This window comes from Salminus brasiliensis, chromosome 25 (assembly GCF_030463535.1).
Source record: "Salminus brasiliensis chromosome 25, fSalBra1.hap2, whole genome shotgun sequence".
Lineage (NCBI taxonomy): Eukaryota > Metazoa > Chordata > Actinopteri > Characiformes > Bryconidae > Salminus > Salminus brasiliensis.
The window spans coordinates 14,613,906-14,634,544 of record NC_132902.1 but is presented as its reverse complement, the minus strand read 5'-3'; the positions used below and the strand labels follow the sequence as shown (position 1 = coordinate 14,634,544).

Sequence of the window (20,639 nt, the reverse complement as noted above, 5' to 3'; positions counted from 1 at the left end):
CATTTACCTAACATCAGCTAGTGTAGGAAACATTTACCTAACATTAGCTAGAGTAGTAAACATTTACCTAACATCAGCTAGAGTAGTAAACATTTACCTAACATCAGCTAGAGTAGTAAACCTAACATCAGCTAGAGTAGTAAACATTTACCTAACATCAGCTAGTGTAGGAAACATTTACCTAACATTAGCTAGAGTAGTAAACCTAACATCAGCTAGAGTAGTAAACATTTACCTAACATCAACTAGTGTAGGAAACATTTACCTAACATTAGCTAGTGTAGGAAACATTTACCTAACTTCAGCTAGAGTAGTAAACCTAACATCAGCTAGAGTAGTAAACATTTACCTAACATCAACTAGTGTAGGAAACATTTACCTAACATTAGCTAGTGTAGGAAACATTTACCTAACATTAGCTAGTGTAGGAAACATTTATCTACCATCAGCTAGTGTAGGAAACATTTACCTAACATTAGCTAGTGTAGGAAACATTTACCTAACATTAGCTAGAGTAGTAAACCTAACATCAGCTAGAGTAGTAAACATTTACCTAACATCAACTAGTGTAGGAAACATTTACCTACCATCAGCTAGAGTAGTAAACATCTACCTAACATCAGCTAGTGTAGGAAACATCTACCTAACATTAGCTAGTGTAGGAAACATCTACGTACCATCAGCTAGAGTAGTAAACATCTACCTAACATTAGCTAGAGTAGTAAACATTTACCTAACATCAGCTAGAGTAGTAAACATTTACCTAACATCAGCTAGTGTAGGAAACATTTACCTAACATTAGCTAGAGTAGTAAACCTAACATCAGCTAGAGTAGTAAACATTTACCTAACATCAACTAGTGTAGGAAACATTTACCTAACATTAGCTAGTGTAGGAAACATTTACCTAACTTCAGCTAGAGTAGTAAACCTAACATCAGCTAGAGTAGTAAACATTTACCTAACATCAACTAGTGTAGGAAACATTTACCTAACATTAGCTAGTGTAGGAAACATTTACCTAACATTAGCTAGTGTAGGAAACATTTATCTACCATCAGCTAGTGTAGGAAACATTTACCTAACATTAGCTAGTGTAGGAAACATTTACCTAACATTAGCTAGAGTAGTAAACCTAACATCAGCTAGAGTAGTAAACATTTACCTAACATCAACTAGTGTAGGAAACATTTACCTACCATCAGCTAGAGTAGTAAACATCTACCTAACATCAGCTAGTGTAGGAAACATTTACCTAACATCAGCTAGTGTAGGAAACATCTACCTAACATCAGCTAGTGTAGGAAACATTTACCTAACATCAGCTAGAGTAGTAAACATTTACCTAACATCAGCTAGTGTAGGAAACATTTACCTAACATTAGCTAGAGTAGTAAACATTTACCTAACATCAGCTAGAGTAGTAAACATTTACCTAACATTAGCTAGAGTAGTAAACATCTACCTAACATCAGCTAGAGTAGTAAACATTTACCTAACATCAGCTAGATTAGTAAACATTTACCTAACATCAGCTAGAGTAGTAAACATCTACCTAACATCAGCTAGAGTAGTAAACATTTACCTAACATCAGCTAGAGTAGTAAACATTTACCTAACATTAGCTAGTGTAGGAAACATCTACGTACCATCAGCTAGAGTAGTAAACATCTACCTAACGTTAGCTAGAGTAGTAAACATCTACCTAACATCAGCTAGAGTAGTAAACATTTACCTAACATCAGCTAGTGTAGGAAACATTTACCTAACATTAGCTAGAGTAGTAAACATTTACCTAACATCAGCTAGAGTAGTAAACATTTACCTAACATCAGCTAGAGTAGTAAACCTAACATCAGCTAGAGTAGTAAACATTTACCTAACATCAGCTAGAGTAGTAAACATTTACCTAACATTAGCTAGAGTAGTAAACCTAACATCAGCTAGAGTAGTAAACATTTACCTAACATCAACTAGTGTAGGAAACATTTACCTAACATTAGCTAGTGTAGGAAACATTTACCTAACATTAGCTAGTGTAGGAAACATTTACCTAACATTAGCTAGTGTAGGAAACATTTACCTAACATTAGCTAGTGTAGGAAACATTTACCTAACATTAGCTAGTGTAGGAAACATCTATCTGACATTAGCTGGAAGTTGGAAACAGCGGTTTTACGTTTGCCTTCTCAATAACAGCCTTAACAACACATCTTTGACGGTGTGCTCAAGCACTTAGGTTTCTGAGTAGAGGAGTATTAATAAATATACATACTTGCTTGTAAATCTGAGCAAAACCATCATCAAACAGTCCTGTAAAACATAAACTCGTCCATGATGAACCCTAATGATACTGGATAGGTACTGGACAGTGTGCGAATGATGGCACCTCAGTCATTTTTGCTTTTCTTTCAATCGCATTTTAAAGTTTATAAAGTATGAAGCGCAGTGAAAATAAGACTCTGAAGTTTGGTCATCAGCTAAATAAGAAAAGCAGTTTCATACTGAAATATAGTAATATTACTTTTTTTTGCATTTATTGACAAATAATTAATAACAATTGTATAGCTAAAAAGGGCATATTCAGTGGAACACAGATACACCTAGAAAGAGAGAGAGAATGAGTGGAGAAAGTGCGAAAGAGATACATTGTAAGAACATCTTGATCACGCCGAGCCGCAAGCAGGTGAGAAATTCCATCTCCAAGAAGGCAAACTAAGTAAATTAAGCGTGACGGTGGAGTTTAATTCTCAGGCTGCAGGATTAGGCAGCTTTGATGAGCAGATTTACAGCCGCTAGTGTGAGGAACAAAGCGAAACACTTCTGACCAGCCAAAATCATCTGTGAAAATGTGTTCTAAAGCCTGAGTCTCTCTCTTTCTCTCTCTCTCTCGCTCTCTCTCGCTCTCTGCTTTTTTCTCTCTTTTCATCCCAGCATCCCTCTAACCTCAGATTAACCAGTTTCTATCATAGCTGCCTGCTAGCATGATGGCAGCATGATATTACAGGGCTTGATGTCTCTTTTCTCTCCTGCACTCTCTTTCAGTGGACCACACGAGTGAAATAGTTGCAGTTTTGATTTCTTTTGTGAGAATTAAATTGCTCAGCTTAGTACTCAAACACCCCCCCCCCCCCCCCCAGCCATCCAGAAGACGTTTTGTGTGTCAGATTTGTTGGCATGGAGTCGAAACCCCAGATAATCTCTCTGTAATTTACACAGTGCTAATATTACAGCAGTTGGAGCATATACTTTTTAAAGGAGAAGAAATTGGAACTCCATGGGAAGCCTAATATAGAACCCAAAATAGCTGCACACTCTCCACATTGTCAGACTATTAACCCTCCTAGGCTCCCCATGGAGAACACCTTCACACACTCCTTATGTTTTGTGCATTTATTTTTCACTCATAGCTGGTTTTGTTGTGAACTACATGATATGTTATGACTGTAAAGGGAAAAAAATCCCTTTACATTTTTCCATTTCGTCCATTTTGTTGCCATGAAAATATATGGAAAAAATGCAAATGCAAATTGAGTGTGAAACAAATGCAGCTGTAACTATGTAACAACTTATCTATATAACATGCGTAAATATGTAGCAAAACATGAAGTAATAACTCTAGGTATGTAGGGGTTGGTTTTGTGCTGTGCAAGATATTCTGTCAAATATCATGTCATATTTACCTGTGTGATATTTACAGTTTTCATGCCTCTCTCACACAGACGTTTCACACTCCCAATCTCGGCGATGAGGAGTTTGAGATCCCTCCCATCACCCCTCCTCCAGAGACAGAGTCCGGGCTGGGTCTTCAGGAGGGGGGCTCACCCTTCCCCGGGCTGCCTGAACACGCTAACACACAGCGGGGTCCCTTCACTCCTCAATTCCCCCCTCAGAGCCTGGACCTGCCCTCCATAACCATCTCCAGAAACCTGATGGAACAGGAGGGAGTGGGCATCAACAATGGACTCCCTGTGGTGAGCATTCGATCATCACTGTATTTACCAATATCCTCTGGCCTGGAAAAAAAACCTCCAGCCACATTGGAAGGGGGGGGAGGGCATGTCCACACACCTTTGTTGCTCTTAGCCAATTAAATTTGCACAGATGTTGTTTTTAAACAATCAAGCATCTTCTGCATGCTGAAGTTAGCAAGACCATTAAGATAGACTTAAATATAAATAAAATATGACTTATATTCCTGTTAAAAGGAATTTAAAATGAAAATATGAATGACATGGTATGCAGTAATAAAACTTTTCCAATCTCCTTTCCATAGATGTTTCTCAAAATTCTCAGGGAACTAAATTTAGAGATTAGCTTAAGCTAAACTTCCAGACTTCATCCCCAATGCAAAGCATGCCAGTTCAGTCCCTGTCCAAAGATGTTTGAATTCTTTGACTTGAGCCTTTGCCTTCAGGGCTTTGGATGCTTACTCTTGGCTATTTGGAAAGAACCTTTAACCAATATTGTGTGTACACCCTGTGTGGGGATAAAGACACCATTCATAAAGGTCAAATCTATATATGAATATATTGCTTTCACCTCTCACTGTTATGAAAAGTGACATGGAACAGAACATTGGCGCAGGCGTTCCCTTCGCTCCATAACTGTAATGTTTTATGATTGAGCTGTTATGATGGTTAATTCAAGAAAAAAAGAGGAGTGGCTCCTAAATGCCACCGCAATATGAATGCATCGAGGAGTGAGAGAGGGAAATGTCATGGCTAGACTAGTTATATTAAACGCTGCTATTACAGAAATGAAATCTCTGTCGCCGAAATATGAATATATAAGAAAGCATGAGAAAGGTCATGAGCCCTGAGATGATGTGTGCATTCTGTTTTTTTTTTTTTTTCTCGTTTTCTTTCCCATTTTTTTCGCTTTCTCTCGCCTTTAGTGGTTTCCTGAAAATTGCAATTGCATTTGACACTGAATATTAGTGGCAGAATCACAAAAAGCCATTTCTCTAAACAAAGCATAATCTTTATGTACAACTCCTCCTCCCCCCATTTTGTAAAACTGCAGAGATGTTAGATATTTATCTGCATTGCCAAGTGTGCAAGCACCATCAAATTTTACAGCTTTTCTTTCCTCGCTTGTCCCCTGCTGCCGGCATGTAAAATAATTGCTGCTTTTAAAATATCTGCGCTGCGTAAGTGACCGCCGGAAGGCTTTTTTGGCAAAAAAGAATTTTCATTTCATGGTCAGTTAGGCTCGTCTACATCTGGAGGAAGAACGGAACCTTGACACAATTATGGGTCGGCCCGTTCTCACGGCACTGCGGAGGGATTAGGTCTGATTCTCAAACATTTATTCCTCTTTAGACGCGTCACCAGGCTGGACTGCTGATTGTGTCGGGACTCTATTAAAGTGTGTTTGGGAGAATACAGGCCCTTTGCTCTTTGCCTGGTGGCTTTGTCTGTCTCTCTCATTCTCTCTTTCTTCCTGTCGTGTCAGTCATTTTCCCTCTGAAAGACTCACAGCTTTAATGAAATCTGATTCCTATCAGTCCCTCGTATTAGGTCACTAAGTGCTTGAAAAGTTACACTGTGTAAAGCAAATATGCAACAATTTTATGCCAACAAATGATCACTGTGCTTTAATCAATGCACACTTGATCTGAAATCGTGTCAGACCGAGTTGTTAAAAAATCTCAGTCAGATTTGCCTATGTGTTCTATGCCACTGCTTGCTTTAACACAGTCTTAGGCACCCAACGGAATTATTTAGAGCCATTTGTCTAGATTATAAGTGTGGTTGCTTGTATTAAACACCAGATGGCATTATAAATGAAACATAAATACAGTAAAAAGTGGATCATATTCGGTCATCATTTTTGTGTGTGTGTGTGTGTGTATATATATATATATATATAGTTTATTAATATTCATAGATATATATCTAATGCAGCTGCATTACTTCAACTTAGAAGTGTGTAAACAACTAACACCAATCAACAATTTACACAAGCTCGTCCATTTCATTCACCGTCTCCTTCTCCTGTGCCCCAACCCTTGTCTTACTATTTTTAGATGATGCAACAACATGATATGGCATATAATCATCATTTTTTCTATATTTTGTTGAAGTGTTTTGTGAACATAAAACAACCAGAACATGAAACAAATTGTGGGTTGAGTGCAACTTAGGTATTGGATGTTACAAATTGCAAGTAGTACTGGACTTTCATGAAGAAAATTAGGTTTAGAAGTGGTTACACAAACACAATGATATACATACAATTTCTTTTGTGTTTTTCTGAGAAAATGCTTAAATTATGCTGCATAGTTTTTTAAATGATTTGTAAAAATATACAAAAATACATTGCATAGCTTAAAAAAGGCAGTAGTCGAATGTTATTTTCATACTTTTGTCCATTTTAGGGAAATAAAATGTATAAAAGTAGTTTTCTCTAAACTTTATGTTAACAATGTCTTAGTAATGTACAAAGGCAAGGTGGCACACACACTCATTCCGCATACTTGCTGAGTATTATCCTCATAACCTAACATTATCTCCAAATCAAAGATAGTCTGCAAGAGTACCCAAGCTTACAACTCATTGCGCTATCCCTCTCCTTAACAAGATGACACATTATTACATCTGTGTAGCTTAAAGGCTTTTGAGTCCTTTCATATGACCAAGAGCACAATCTGTGCCATGCGACAAGCTCCTTCTAACAGATACAAATGAACCAGTACAAGCTCCATTTGTCCATGATTATGCTAACCATACTGCTTTATGAAGCTAGAAGTGTATTTTCAGACTACATACACATCCAGATTAAAGTGAAAGAAGATCATTGATATCCTCCAACAAGCCTGAATCGAGACGAGGGAAGAAATTAGTCTGTGTTCCTCACACACTTCTCAATTTCCTGTGCCAATCGTCCACTCTGACTGACCCCACAATCTGCAGACTAGGGCCAGCACAGTCAGCTTGCACATTGCATGGCTATAATTGGGGGGAAACTTGTGTAATGTAACCCTGCGTCGCTATCGTATCATCCTCAACTTCGTAACTGCATTTTTTTTGCACACTTTGAAAACACCAGCTGCCATTTACAGTTCAGGAAAAGTTGTTTTTTTCCGTTGTCCTTTGAGACATTAGAGTTTAATACAACAGCAACAACCCAGCCTAAAGAGAGGGCAGACACCGGGTTCATTCGCCAATGCTGGGTTCATTCGGCACGGGACCCCTCTCTACAAGTCCCGGCTCAGAGAAACACACTCATCTGCTGCCAGGGCGGCTAGCAGGGCCCCGAACATGAAGTCATTATTTATTTAATCGACTTTCCCCTAACAAGCTCCCCGCGTCTCCCTTCGCTCTCGTTTCAGTCTCGCTGTTGTCTCACAGCATGGGAGCACTCTGATTTTCAGAGCTGCCCGAAACCGACGGGGCGGGACAGCGTCCAAGAGTTGTTCCACTGATTCGCAGAGCAGAGCTCTTCCTTTCACAAAACCTGTAGCTGCGGTAATATAGGTTAATGTGTGGCTGTAATAAATATACTGTTTATCTCGGTAGTAAGTACTCGATTGCTTGGAGTAACCATTTTCAAAGCTCTCCTTAAAGCAGGCCAGCATTTGCTTATCCAGTATGTGGTTAAGCAGTTGGAAGAAATTCATGGCGTTCCCAGAGAGGTGTATCACAAAACTCTTTGTGACTTTAGCTATTTTAACGATATTTGAAAATAGTCACTGTCATGAAAAAAAAAAAAAAACTTTAAACATAAACCTTAACATTCAAGGGAATCGATGTAAAAAGATTTTATTCCAAATTCCATTTTTGGAGGAGTTTTATTGGTCCGTTCATAAAGCTGTCAAAAACAAAAACTGTTAACTAGCTAGTTAGCCAGTTAACAGTTAAAAAAAAGAAACGCTTCGAATCCCGGGTCATGCTGCTTGATGGCCCTTACTCCCCACATCTCCACACACCTAGTGTGATGTTGGTCAGCACAGGCGTCTGTTGTAATAAAGCTTTCCTCCGAGCACGCTGGCTGCCTAGCGATGCTGCATCAGCAGTTCTAAAGGCTTCAGTGTCTGGCTGTCTGAGAAGACATGTGCTAGCTCCTAGGAATGTCTTCTACTGATAGGGGGAGTTTGCATGAACAGGGATTGGGTAGAAAATGTGAAGTTAGTGGAGTGGAGAAGTATTTTTCTTAACAGCAAAGGTTATTACAGTATATTATTTTCTCTCGCCTCCTTTAAGAAATGTACAGTCAGAAATACCTGTTTTTCAGTGACAAATACGCTAGTAGAGCTGAAGTTCTATCTTAAAACGGAGCCACAGTTACGTTCTGGCACTTGTAACTCCTTCACAGTTTTAGCCGTGAAAATCGGAAAATGCTGTGATTTCCATTTTTAGCGAGTAAAGATGGTGTAAGACATAACAGAAGTGTATTTTGAGCAAGCGTCCTTAAAACACATGAACAAACAGGCAGGTTTGGGGACACTCTGTATGCTATGGGAAAACAAATCAGCAGATAGAATTGATAAACAGGTGGATTTAAAGCTGACTATCAGTCACATGTGGGACTGCACTAACCAGGAAACAGCCACGGCAAGTCTCACTATTGGGACTGTACTTGCGTAGGGGTTCATGAGAACCACACTAGATCTGATCTCTGCATTTACATTTAGTTGCTTGAGATGTGTGTGGTTCATTTGCCTGACAGTATTGATATGACTATTTAAATGTGCATGTTTCAGAGCACAGCTATGTCCACATTAAAGACATTACAATGCATTAAATATAAAGATCACTTATTCACACAAATGTGAAGCATGGAAGTTGTGAGTCATTACTACCCACTGTGTTGTTGTTGTGTTTTTTTTTACAAACCTGTTGTTTTTCTCTCCCAAGTATATAAACGTGGTTATTATTACAAAGTCAGTCCTTTTGCTGCTCTTTCCTTATTACCAAGCTTGTGCTCTGAAAGCACAACAGGGTCATAACTGTCTGATTGCATAAGCAGATGATTAAACACGTCTGCTTGCATCAAATTCACGATTTGCATCTTATTTACTTCAGATTAAAAACACAAAGGCCGTACATCATCCCCCATACAGATGCACTGTTTACGTTAATACCGCATTGCTTAGCAACGGTAGTATTTGATTGCCCTGAAGAGTTTGTTCCTCTTTTTTTTCTGGGAATAAAGAGCTGTTCGTTTGTCAGTAGTCGTTGTATTCCTGCAAACGCTGGAGGGTATTTGGGTGTTGCCAGGTGTTTGTCAGATGAAATGCAGAGCGGTTTAAAATGTAATTCTTCACAAAGTGGCAGAACCCTTTCTGCTGGGTCTGAGAACGAAATGGAAAAGACGAGCAGTCTTGCAGAAAGCAGTGATGAACAGTATTCATCTCCCGCACTGTGTTCACCTCTCTCTCTCTCTCTCTCTCTCTCTTTTTCTTTTTCTTTTTCTTTATCTCTCTCCCTCTTCATCTGTTAATCCATCTCTCTGTTGCTCTCTTGTGCATTTCTCTCTTCTTCTTCTTTTTTCTTTATTATTTCTTTCCACGTTCATCTCTCTCTCCCCATTATCTCTCTCTCTCTCTCTCTCTTTCCATCCCTCTTTATTCTCTCTATTTATGTCTTTTGCATATTTCATGTCTTCTCTCTCTCTCACTGTCATTTTTTCTTCATCTGTCCCGGTATTTCATTTTTCCAACTGTTCATCTTGTTTCCTCCTCAGCCCCTTCCTTTTTATCTCTCTCTCACTCTCTGTCACTTACCTCTATTTTTCTTTCTGTGTCCTTGTGCTGTTCTTTCTTTTCTTCTTTCCTATCTCTCTCTCTCTCACTCAGTCTTCCACTGTTCATCTAGTCTTTCTCTCTATTTTACTTCTCTCTCTCTCTCTCTCTCTCTCTCTCTCTCTCTCCCCCTCTGTTATCTCCCTTCCAACCTGAGTAGTTCTGACATGGGTTGTACATCAATTTCTTAAAGTGGATTTTTTTTTCTCCTGCCCTCACCTCCATGTTTCTTTTTTCCCCTTACCCATACATTCCCCCACCTCCCCTCCTCTCTCTCTCTCCCCCCCTTCTTCTTTTCTATCCGACCGCCATTGTGACATATTGGGCCGGTCATAAATGAAAGATATTGATGCAGGCATGCAATACCTGTAATGAAGTCTCAGCCTGACCTTCTGCGTGATTGATTCTGTAATTTGGTTTTCTCAGCCAGTGCTTGAAATGAAATGAAATCATGTTGAACAAGTTTTAAATACCCACAGCGCAGAGACGGCGGAGGGAGGGGCCAGCCAGGTGCCATTGTAATGGGGGGGGGGGTGCAAATTTGTTTTTTGGGTTTGAAAGCTGTGTGAAATAGGTGAAGGGATGTACTGTTTGTGTGTGGAGAGGAAGAGAGAGAAGGAAAAAGAGAGTAGGGAGAAAAAAGAGGAGAGAGGAGAAGAGAGAGAGAGGGTGCTGTGTAAAGCAGTGAGCAAAGCAATTTATCTTTGCCACCATAGAAAAATTCCATTTTATTTCCTAGTTTGGTTGAAGGAGGGACGGTACTATTGCAGGTACGCATAAACGGTTGGCAAAATAAAGCCCGGCCGTGTTGGTTTTAAACGGCAGTGCGGGAGTGAATCTGTGCAGAGACCTGATAAACTATCTTTAAGTGAGCTGACCTTTTCACGCTGGCCAAAGTTACTGGCAGAATCATCCTTATAATTACCATATAGATGATTTCAACCCCCACTCTCTTTCACTCCCTCCCCCCTCCACCAATGGAACATTTCCAAGAGCACAGTGAGGCTGATTGAATGGAAATTGAACTTGTTAACATTCTTTTCAGCGTGGAACAGCTCATACCAAGCTGCTTTTAATAAATTCGCCACCACCTCCCACCCCCCCCCTCCCTGTTTCTGTGGGCAGTATCTTTTAAGAGCAGACCCAGGGCTCTCGGCCCATGACATGGCTCTTTAAAATTTCACTCCCTTTCCTTTTGGAGAGAGAGAGAAAGAAGGAACTATTGGCGTTTTTTCAAACGCAGCTGTTGTGTTCGCAAGTGCAAGTGTCAAAGACCGGTCCGTGTTATTGTCGGCAGTGTAACTGCCTCTCTGGCGGTGGCTGGGGCGCTTTGATGAAAGAGGTCTGGATACCGTTTGAAGTAGAAGCAAATAGTCATCGATCAAAGGTGACAGTGTTTGACATGAATGTTGTTAAGTACTGCGCGATGTCTGATTCCTTTAGGCAGTCTCCTTTTAGACTGTAGTGTCTTGGCAGTAGATCGCAAGTGCAACAGTATCTCAAGCCAGTTACTGTAGTTACTGTATCACCTGGACCACAAACATGGTTTTAGGATACAATATTAGGATATGTGCGTTTTCATTTCCATCTTTTCATACATTTGCAGGTCAACCTTCTCTTAAGATGAATTGGTTTAGTGAAAAATCTACTTTGCACAGCTACCCTACATGTAGGTTGGTAGCCATGTTTACTGTCTGACTGTCATTTCTGTAGTATAGCGCTGCAGCTACCAGGCTAACATTGCTAAGAAACACTAGACAACAATGGTCACCCCACACACTTTTTTCAAAACTTCACTGTGTCTAAATTAGTGTGCTGTAAACCACATTGACAAATCCACCTTAATGAAGATATGGATGTAGTTTGAGCAGGTTGAGAGAAGTGCATGTGCATGTACTGACAGAAAAGATGTAGTGTTTTTTTCTTTTTTTTTCCCGTTCCCATTCTCTTAACCCTTAGTCAGCCAGGGGTTTAGTTAATCCAGGTCAAAGTTATCACTGACCTGTTACATGATAGCATGTTGTTCTGTCATCTCAGTGGTTCACAAAGTTTAACACTATTTTCTCTCTTTAGACATTAAACCTCTTGGCGCGTTCCCCCCTGTAGCTCCACACACATCCACATCATATTGTTATGATGCCTATGACATTTAGCATTGTAAAATCAATCCCTCATAATATCATAATATTAAACACATTACACATTGTGAATGTTGATTAACTGCCCACAGATTCTTGGATTGCATTGAAGACATTTACAGCCTTGAATCATTCTCCACACTCTGTCAGAGCTTGTGTTTAGGTTTTTCTTTTCTCTAATGAGGACTTTACTAAGATACATTTACACATATTTTTACTCTTAAGTATGGGAAACCATACTTAATTCATTTCATAAGCCCTGGCGAGCTTATGAAATGAATTCAGATTAAAAGATTTTTTGACGTACCCTCAGTACCACTGAGCGTACAAATGGGAATATATATATATATATATATATATATATATATATATATATATATATATATATATATATATGTAAAACACAATCTAATATTTGTGGGATTGTGGGTTGTTGTTGATTGACATGCCTCTTCTCACCAGATCCCACGCATCAGCTCATTTAGGCAGCTGTTATATGAATAGTTAAATTATAGAGAAGCTAGAAAAAACTGACCAGAGAACTAGAGACCTCTGGATCAGCCATCAGCAGCTTTCTATATGTGATCAGCTGCACCTCTTGAAAACATCATTTGAATAAAGAGGAGTCAATCAAGATTTTCAGAATTTTCCACGGTAGAAGTGGGGAGATGGGCTGTCTGATTACTCGGGTTACATGTAGACACACACACATACACAGACACACACACCACAACACAGGAGGGAGCACAGGACACATCTGGCCTTTTTGTTCTCTAGATAAGAAGTTATTTACAGATTTATGAAGACTATCAAAAGCATCTCAGCACATACAAGCTGCAGCTACAGACAATATTTCAATCAAAATGCAAATGGCAGCAGTGCAGTGGGGACATGAATATACAGATTGGTTATTGACTCTCTTCTCACCAGTCAGTCTGCTCTGACACAAGAAGCCTTGTACCACTCAACCAATACTATTAGTTAATTAGTGAAAGTAGGTATTAGCCAACCCTCGGCAGACACTGTAGTGGTTTTGTTAGTGGACCACCTTTGTTTATTGGTATATTATAATATGCTATTTTAAAATTGTAATTATGTTATGAATGGGTTTTTGTTGGTGGTGGTGGTGGTGGTGGTTTTTGCTTTATTTACTGTCCAACAAAAGAAATGGTTTAGAAAAATATCGCATAGCCTTTTAAAGATAACAGAATATTCTAAACAAGAAGGCCTGTCAGGCTCTGCAGTGGGGCAGCCAATCATTGGTCTTATCATCGGGAGATCACCAGTTTGATCCACAGCTGTGAGTAACAGAGAGCACAATTGGCCTCTCAGCGTGATGCAAGCAGTTGCAGGCATCTGTTAGCTGATGTAACAGAACTGGTAGTTAGTGATCTCCTCCAAGCATCTTCAGTTTTCCAATGACGTTGCATTAGCAGTTTAAAAAGATGCAGCAGCTTGGGCTTGCTTCTGCTCTCCCAGCACTGGTCATACACTCTTAAAACTAAGGTGCTTTATTATTATTATTATTATTATTATTATATCTAATGGTTATTTGAGTGATGCCATACAACTGCTTACCATGTTTGAAATAGGGATGTGTAAAGAACCTTTAAATTGGTGAAAGGTGAAGTGAAGATGAACTCTTCCAACACATTTTAGTCACTAACTGTAACTTGTTACATGTTAGGTTTATTTTCCTGCACTTCTGCATTCTTGGGATTATGTCCAATATTTTGAAGATGGCCTATCTTAAAAGCCTCAGTGTAATTATTTAGATTATTTCACACGATATGATCAGAAGCCTGCTGTTAACAAGCCCTAACTCTGACCCAGTGAGCTTCAAACGCTTCAGTGATGCGCCCTGCTTTTTTTTTTTTTTTAACTTACTTCCATATGGCGCTTTCCCACTGTACAGCCTGAAGAGAAATCATTCCTTTTACTCAGTGTTTGGTTGCTGTTAGGTGAGTGTCACCGCTGGGACAGTGCTGAAGAGTTATTACACAGATGGTCGGAGCTAATGAACACGGCATGCATCTCTCTCTCTCTCTTGTGTGCACGCGTGCGCATGCTCGCTCTCTCTCTCTCTCTCTCTCTCTCTCTCTCTCTCTCTCTCTGTTGCTCGATCTCTCACGCATGCTCCCTTCTCTGCAGTCTGTTCTCCTACTCTCTCTGTTTGAAATGTTCTAAAGCTGAGACTTTATTACTCCATAATGAACGTGCTCCAACACCGTCTCAACCATCGCACCACACTGCTTTTTAAAAAGCACATTCTGCTCTGGGTTTCCTTTAAAATATAAAGCAGGTCTTGCGTTTGCCGTGTAGATAGCCTACCGATAGGGAGTCGATTTGGCACAAGGGCGAGCGGAGGGAATAAAAGATGGCGAATCCAATCTGCGTGTGTGAAAAGGTGTTAGAACATTGTTCTGGAGGACAGGGTTCCATGCAATAAGGCCAGGTGCAAGACTTTATGATGTGTTGACACGAGAGGAGATTGAGTGGGAGTCTCTGCATAGCAAATGGAGAGAGAGTGAGTGAGTGAGTGAGTGTGTGTGTATGTGATAGAGCGAGTAAAAGTATAAAGGAGTGGAGAAATAAAGAGACAGAATGATAATATAAAAGAATATCACCTTGCTGTCCTCAGAGGCTGTTTTGTTTGGTTTTGTGCCAGTACTTTTTCGCTCTTTAATCATGTTGCAGTATGAGACTGGCAGCTGCTGTAATTTCCCACTCACTTCAATCAATGCAAAACACTTTATATCCCCCAGAACTGGCTGCTCCCATATACACACTCTATCAGTGCGCACACACTCACAAAATGCTGCCATAGCTGGAATATCATTCAAAGGATATAAAAAAAGAGGATGGCATGGTATTATATTCAGAGAAAGAGAGAACCAGAAAGAGAGAGAGAGAGAGAGAGAAGGGGGGCCAGCGACACGTTTCAAATCTCATCCGAGCCGGGTGATTTATAGACTTGATTATACAGAAATATTTTCCCCTCTCTTTGGCAGTCAAAGTGTGATATATGAAACCTGCCAGCCGATAGATTTTCATCGCCAAACATGTGCCGCCGTATCATTTTGTGCCTACATCACCAGCTCCAGTAGAAGCCAGTAACCTTCAGGAAGTCTGACTGCACTGAAATGTATGGGATTTTTATTTGGTCACTGGCGAAATGCACAGAGACTTACTGGGGTAGTTATTCTACTTAATGTGATTTTGTGGCTTTGCAATCTCAGTGGCTTCCCAGAAGACCAGTTACATTCCTTTGGCAGGGGCAATATCTCACTGGTTCTTTTTGGCATGTGGTTATTATACCGCAGTGACAAAAGGCATGTGTTCTGCTTGTATTAATAAAGATTGCACATGTCCTGTTTGTCTCTTTAGGGTGCAATTGAAGATATATATATATATATATATATATACATGTGTGTGTGTGTATATATATATATATATATATATATATATATATATATATATAGCACAGTATTATCTTTAATAACTTCTCTTCTTCTGTGACTGAGTCACAGTATTGTGCTTTAAGCAGTTGATTTTCCTACTTGTTTGATATTTTTTTATTGTCTCTCTTAAAGCTTCTGTCAGAATGACTTTAGAGTTTAGTGCATCATGCAAAGTTGTGGAAAGAACCGCATTTTGGATTAATTTGTTCAGTCCAGGAAATTCAGGATTATCTGGGTTTTCATGGTGGACAAGTTTTATTGATGTATATAGATTGCGTGGACATGGACCAGGTGGTTTACTTGTAATTTAGCTCCAAGGAATATACCCTGACTGGGGCTTTAAAATCAGCAAGCCTTACAGCCATTACAAGCAGTGATCAGTGAATGTAGCAGGCAATCAATAATCAGTTTGCTCGCTGTGTGTGTGTGTTTCAGGGTATCGGACAGTCAATGCGCCAGTATCCTCCCAACCCCACCATGGTAATGCGTTCAATCATCAACATGAACAGCCCCAACGCTATGATGTCACGCAACCAGCTGACCACTATTAACCAGTCTCAGCTAAATGCTCAGCTGGGCCTCAACATGACTGGACCAAACATTGCCCACACCTCCCCTTCCCCACCTGCAAGCAAGTCGGCCACGCCCTCTCCCTCCAGCTCCATAAATGAAGATGATCAGGAGGATGGAAGTAAGGTGAGTGACCTTAAACAAGTGGAAGCAAGTATGGAAATACTTCTTCTTTCACCCATCTTTTTGTGTTTCCTTCTTTCCTCTGTTCAGCAACTTGAAGTGACTAAGTTATGCCTGTCTGTGATTCTTTTTCTGAACTTCGTTCTCTGGCAAAAATAGCAGATTAAGCAGCTTTCTGAAAGTCAGTCTCTTACTCTGTCTTTCTCCTTCACAGATTGGCGAAAAGCGTCCGGCCCCAGATGCTGGTAAGAAGCCAAAGACGCCTAAGAAGAAGAAGAAGAAAGACCCGAATGAGCCTCAGAAGCCTGTCTCAGCCTACGCGCTGTTCTTCAGAGACACTCAAGCAGCCATCAAAGGCCAGAACCCCAACGCTACATTCGGGGAGGTCTCCAAGATTGTGGCCTCCATGTGGGATGGCCTAGGAGAGGAGCAGAAACAGGTACCTTAAATAGCTTCCATGAACCTGACTGTGATTTGCATTATTTTTTACTCAACCAAGGCCTGTAGGTGCCAGTCTTAGTGCAGAGATGTCTGTGGTTCACAGCACTGAAGAGAAAGTGGGAGCATGGAACGGAGCCATATCTATTAAAACCACATGTACTATTTATAACTTTTTTATAACTATTTATCTCTGCTCATAATGGTATTTCATGAAGGACATACTCTTTACACCTCACACCTTGCTGGTTCTTTCGTCACTACAGGTTTACAAAAGCAAAACAGAGGCGGCCAAGAAGGAGTACCTGAAAGCCCTCGCTGCTTACCGCGCCAGTCTGGTGTCAAAGGTGAGATTCGCTTCCCCCATCTCATCTCTCTCTCCACAGTAGAGGTGCAATGATAGCAGGTCGTAAAACCAGCTAATGAGCATGCCTCATTAATTCCCAGGATCTGCCTGCTAGCCTGTAGCATTTGCATATCTGATACTGCCTGCTAAATTATTTGCCTATATTTGCATATTTGATCATCTTACACATGGTGACATCTCACCGCTGAGCCGTGCGTTCTTTTTTTCCGGAGAACTTTATGAAACAGATGAGAGATTAAATTGAAAGCATTAAAGCTGGTATGACAAAGAAGGCTGCAATTGAATTAAGCCTCAACCGCGTAGTTAGCTTAAAAAGTGTGTTTAGATTTCTTTTCTTATACAGAATACATTCCTGTGTTTTAAATGACGTACTATGCATTATATCCTTACAATAAACACTGATCATCCATAACATTAATACCACTGACAGTTGAAGTGAAAAACACTGATTATCCTAATTTACAGTGGCTTCTGTCAAGGGATGGAATGGAAAAACATTACATGGTGAAGCATAAGGATCTGAGACACTGAGTTAAATTGTGATGTCTAGATGACTGACCGGGTCTTTAAAACATCATCAAAACATCTTTTAGGGTATTCCCAGTATGCAGTGGATAGTAACTACCAAATGTGTTTCAAGAAAGATCACCAGTGAATTGGCGACAATGTTATGAGCACCTAAGGCTCATTGGTGTGATCAAAGGAGGCCCCACCTCACAACTCACAGGGCTTAAAGGATCTGCTGCTAACCTCTTTAAGGTGTCCTCTGCCAGATACCACAGGACACCTTCAGAGGTCTTGTGGAGTCCTTGCCTCAAATTCTCAGACCTATTGTGGCAGCACAAGGGGGTCCTACTCAATATTAGGAGGGTGGTATTAATGTCATGGCTGATCACTGTACACTGTACAGTGTACATTACTTCACGGAAGTACTTCACTACTGAGTGCTTGGATCTTTGTAGGGTACTGTGAGCAAACTCTGTTTTTTGCTAGGATGGTGAAATGAGATATGTTGGGGAAAAATACAAACTTTCTATATCTCACTTTCTCTCTCCCTCCCTCTCTTTCTCTCTTCTTAGGCTGCGGCAGAGTCCGCCGAGGCTCAAACCATCCGTTCGGTACAGCAGACTCTGGCCTCCACCAGCCTGTCCCCGGCCCTGGTCCTGCCCTCCCCGCTGTCCTCACCTCTCTCACAGCACCCCTCCATGTCGGCCGCAGCCCAGGCGCTCCAGCAGCAGGCGCTTCCCCGGGCCATCGCCCCGAAGCCCCTACAGATGCGGGTAGGCAACAGCCATATCGTCACCTCCATCACAGTGGCCCACCAGAACATGGGTTCCGGTGTCCCTTCACAGATGCTGGGCCAGATGGGACCGGGCGCGCCGCAGCCAGCCGTGCCGTCCCAGATGAGCCCGCCCATGCAGCCTCCGCCGCACGCCGCAGCCATGCAGCAGCAACAGCAGCAAATGCAGCAGCACTTGCAGCACCATCAGATGCAGCAGCAGCAAATGCATCACCAGCAGATTCAGCAGCAGATGCAGCACCAGCATTTCCAGCACCATCTGCAGCAGCAACTGCAGCAGCATCACATGCAGCAGCAACAACAGCAGCAAATGCAACAGCAGCAGCAGCAACAACAACAGCAGCAGCAGATGCAGATGCAACACATGCAGCAAATGCAGCAGATGCATCAGATGCATCAGCAGCAGCACCAGTCGCAGTGTTCGCCCGTGCAGCATTCGCCCGGAGCCGCCCACTCAGCATCGCTTGGAAGCCCGCCACCACCGGCCCCCCAGCCTCACCCCTCCCAGATTCAGGCCCATGCCCAAGTCCTCTCGCAAGTCAGCATCTACTAAACCCCATCCACCCCCCGAATCCTAGAGTCTCGGCTCAGAGAGGAGAGAGGAAGATGTTTGTTTAAAAAAAAAAGCACTGTTTCAAAGTTGCTTTTTTTTTCCAAAGTTGCACTTAAGAAGTGTGTGAGAAATACGAATGTTTTACAAAAGAACTGTCCTTTGTTATAGATGGATACCCCCCGACATGTGTAAAATAGAAAAAGAAATGGACGAAAGGTCTTGCCTGGACTTCTGTCTATAAAATAGGCAGAGCTATGGTGAGGAACGGAGTGCCTGGTTGTTTTTTGTTTTTTGATCTCAATCATCGAGGTTTAAGACACTGTTTGACGACATAATCAATGCCAGAAGTGACATTCGTATCGGCCACAGCGACAATTTTTTGCGTTTCTTTATTTAACAGCAAAGCTTTATTTACAGGGTCACCACTGGTTAACGTCCTACTGAGGATCAGTAGGATCAGTGATCAGTGAGGACATTGTAGAATTGATTTTCATCGTTTTGTTTTGGACAGTTTTTGTAATTCAGAGGAATGGATGGATTCAAAACGGGAATTGTAAACTGCAAAGGGAGGCCACTCACTTTCTGGCCAGTTTGTCGATATACCTTAACCTTCTCCCGCTTCATTTCCTGCGATTACGTTTCTGTAGATGACCCTTAACAAACATTATCAGCTCCTCCAGAGAGAACAGAAACAAAGGGAACTTTCATTTTGCTCTGAACCGAGAAACATAACTCACTCTCCAACCTGCTGTACATGAGCTGAGAGGAGAGGGAACTTCTCCTTTAACGAACTTCTCCTCAAGAAACTCGTTGGCTCAAACGTGTATAAATAGCACTCCTCTCCCCCCAAAAAAGGAAAAAAAACCTTCTATGTATTTGTATTTACCTCAAAACTTTAATGAATTTAAATTATGTTTCTGTTCTGTTTTGTTTTTCATTTTGTGTAATAAAAGTGCATATTTTAAGGATATTTTAAGGAGAAATTGCAAAATTCAAGGATTCAGGCCAATGGTTTAATGAGTAATGTATTTTTACACGATTCCTTGACACCACAGACTTATGTAAAGAGAGAGACGAAGTCACCAGGGACATTTTACAGTGTCGAAGCTCACATGGGAAAAAAAAGAAGGAAGTATTTTCTGCCAGCTGTATAAAAATAATGATAATGAAAAAAAGTTGGGAAAAAAAAGACAAAAAAAAAAAAAAGCAAAGGTGTACATTTTTCATATCGCCTGTTGTAAAGTTTTAATACGTGAGGCTTTAATTCAGAAGTCGGTAAGCTGACCTGTGGATTGCTCCATCGCATAGTGCATCTCTGCTCTTTTCTACTTTTTTATGAGTTAGCAGCGATTCATTTGTTTGTATTTTTGCTTACAGATCAAAATTCATCTGCTTTTAAAACCTGTCCATAGAATAAAACACGTTTCAGTAGACTCAACCGGCTTTCGAACCCTTACTGGGACAGTTGATTTCAAACGGCTTTGTTGTTTTGCCACCGAAGAAGAAATAAACAGACAAAAATAATAACGTGAAGAAAAGAGACATTCCATCATTAATATGATACTAGCCATACTTTTGTATGAAGTATTACACTTCTGTGTGTCTCGATGTTTGCAATTAAAAATAACAATCACAAATATTTATTTCAGAAGAACCGATTCATTTCTAAGATTATATTAGCCATACTTTTGTATGAAATATTTCCTCGATGTCTCCTTGTTAGTTATTAAAGATTTAAAAAAAAAAATAAAGACATCCCTAATTCAAGGATTCAGTTCATTTCAGTGTTGAGTTAATTAAACATGTATGGGATGAGGGACAGTGGTTTTGGGAACTCATTTTACATTACTTTTACATTAGGGGTTGCAGGTAATACTATATTAAGGGTCGCAAATGAATGATTCCTTAATTAAAGCTCCATTATTGGTGTATTAATTTGCA

General features: G+C 40.6%; 1 protein-coding gene across 1 annotated transcript in view; it reads left to right on the top strand.

The window, feature by feature from the left end:
- Positions 1-19,612, top strand: part of tox3 (TOX high mobility group box family member 3) — a 59,974-nt gene extending 40,362 nt beyond the window's left edge. Inside the window, exons 3-7 of the mRNA XM_072671224.1 lie at positions 3,723-3,974; positions 15,783-16,043; positions 16,255-16,479; positions 16,745-16,825; positions 17,925-19,612. Of these exons, the coding sequence (XP_072527325.1) occupies positions 3,723-3,974; positions 15,783-16,043; positions 16,255-16,479; positions 16,745-16,825; positions 17,925-18,698 (1,593 nt within the window). The 3' untranslated portion in view covers positions 18,699-19,612. The remainder of the gene's footprint in view (positions 1-3,722; positions 3,975-15,782; positions 16,044-16,254; positions 16,480-16,744; positions 16,826-17,924) is intronic.
- The last annotated feature ends 1,027 nt before the right edge of the window (positions 19,613-20,639 follow it).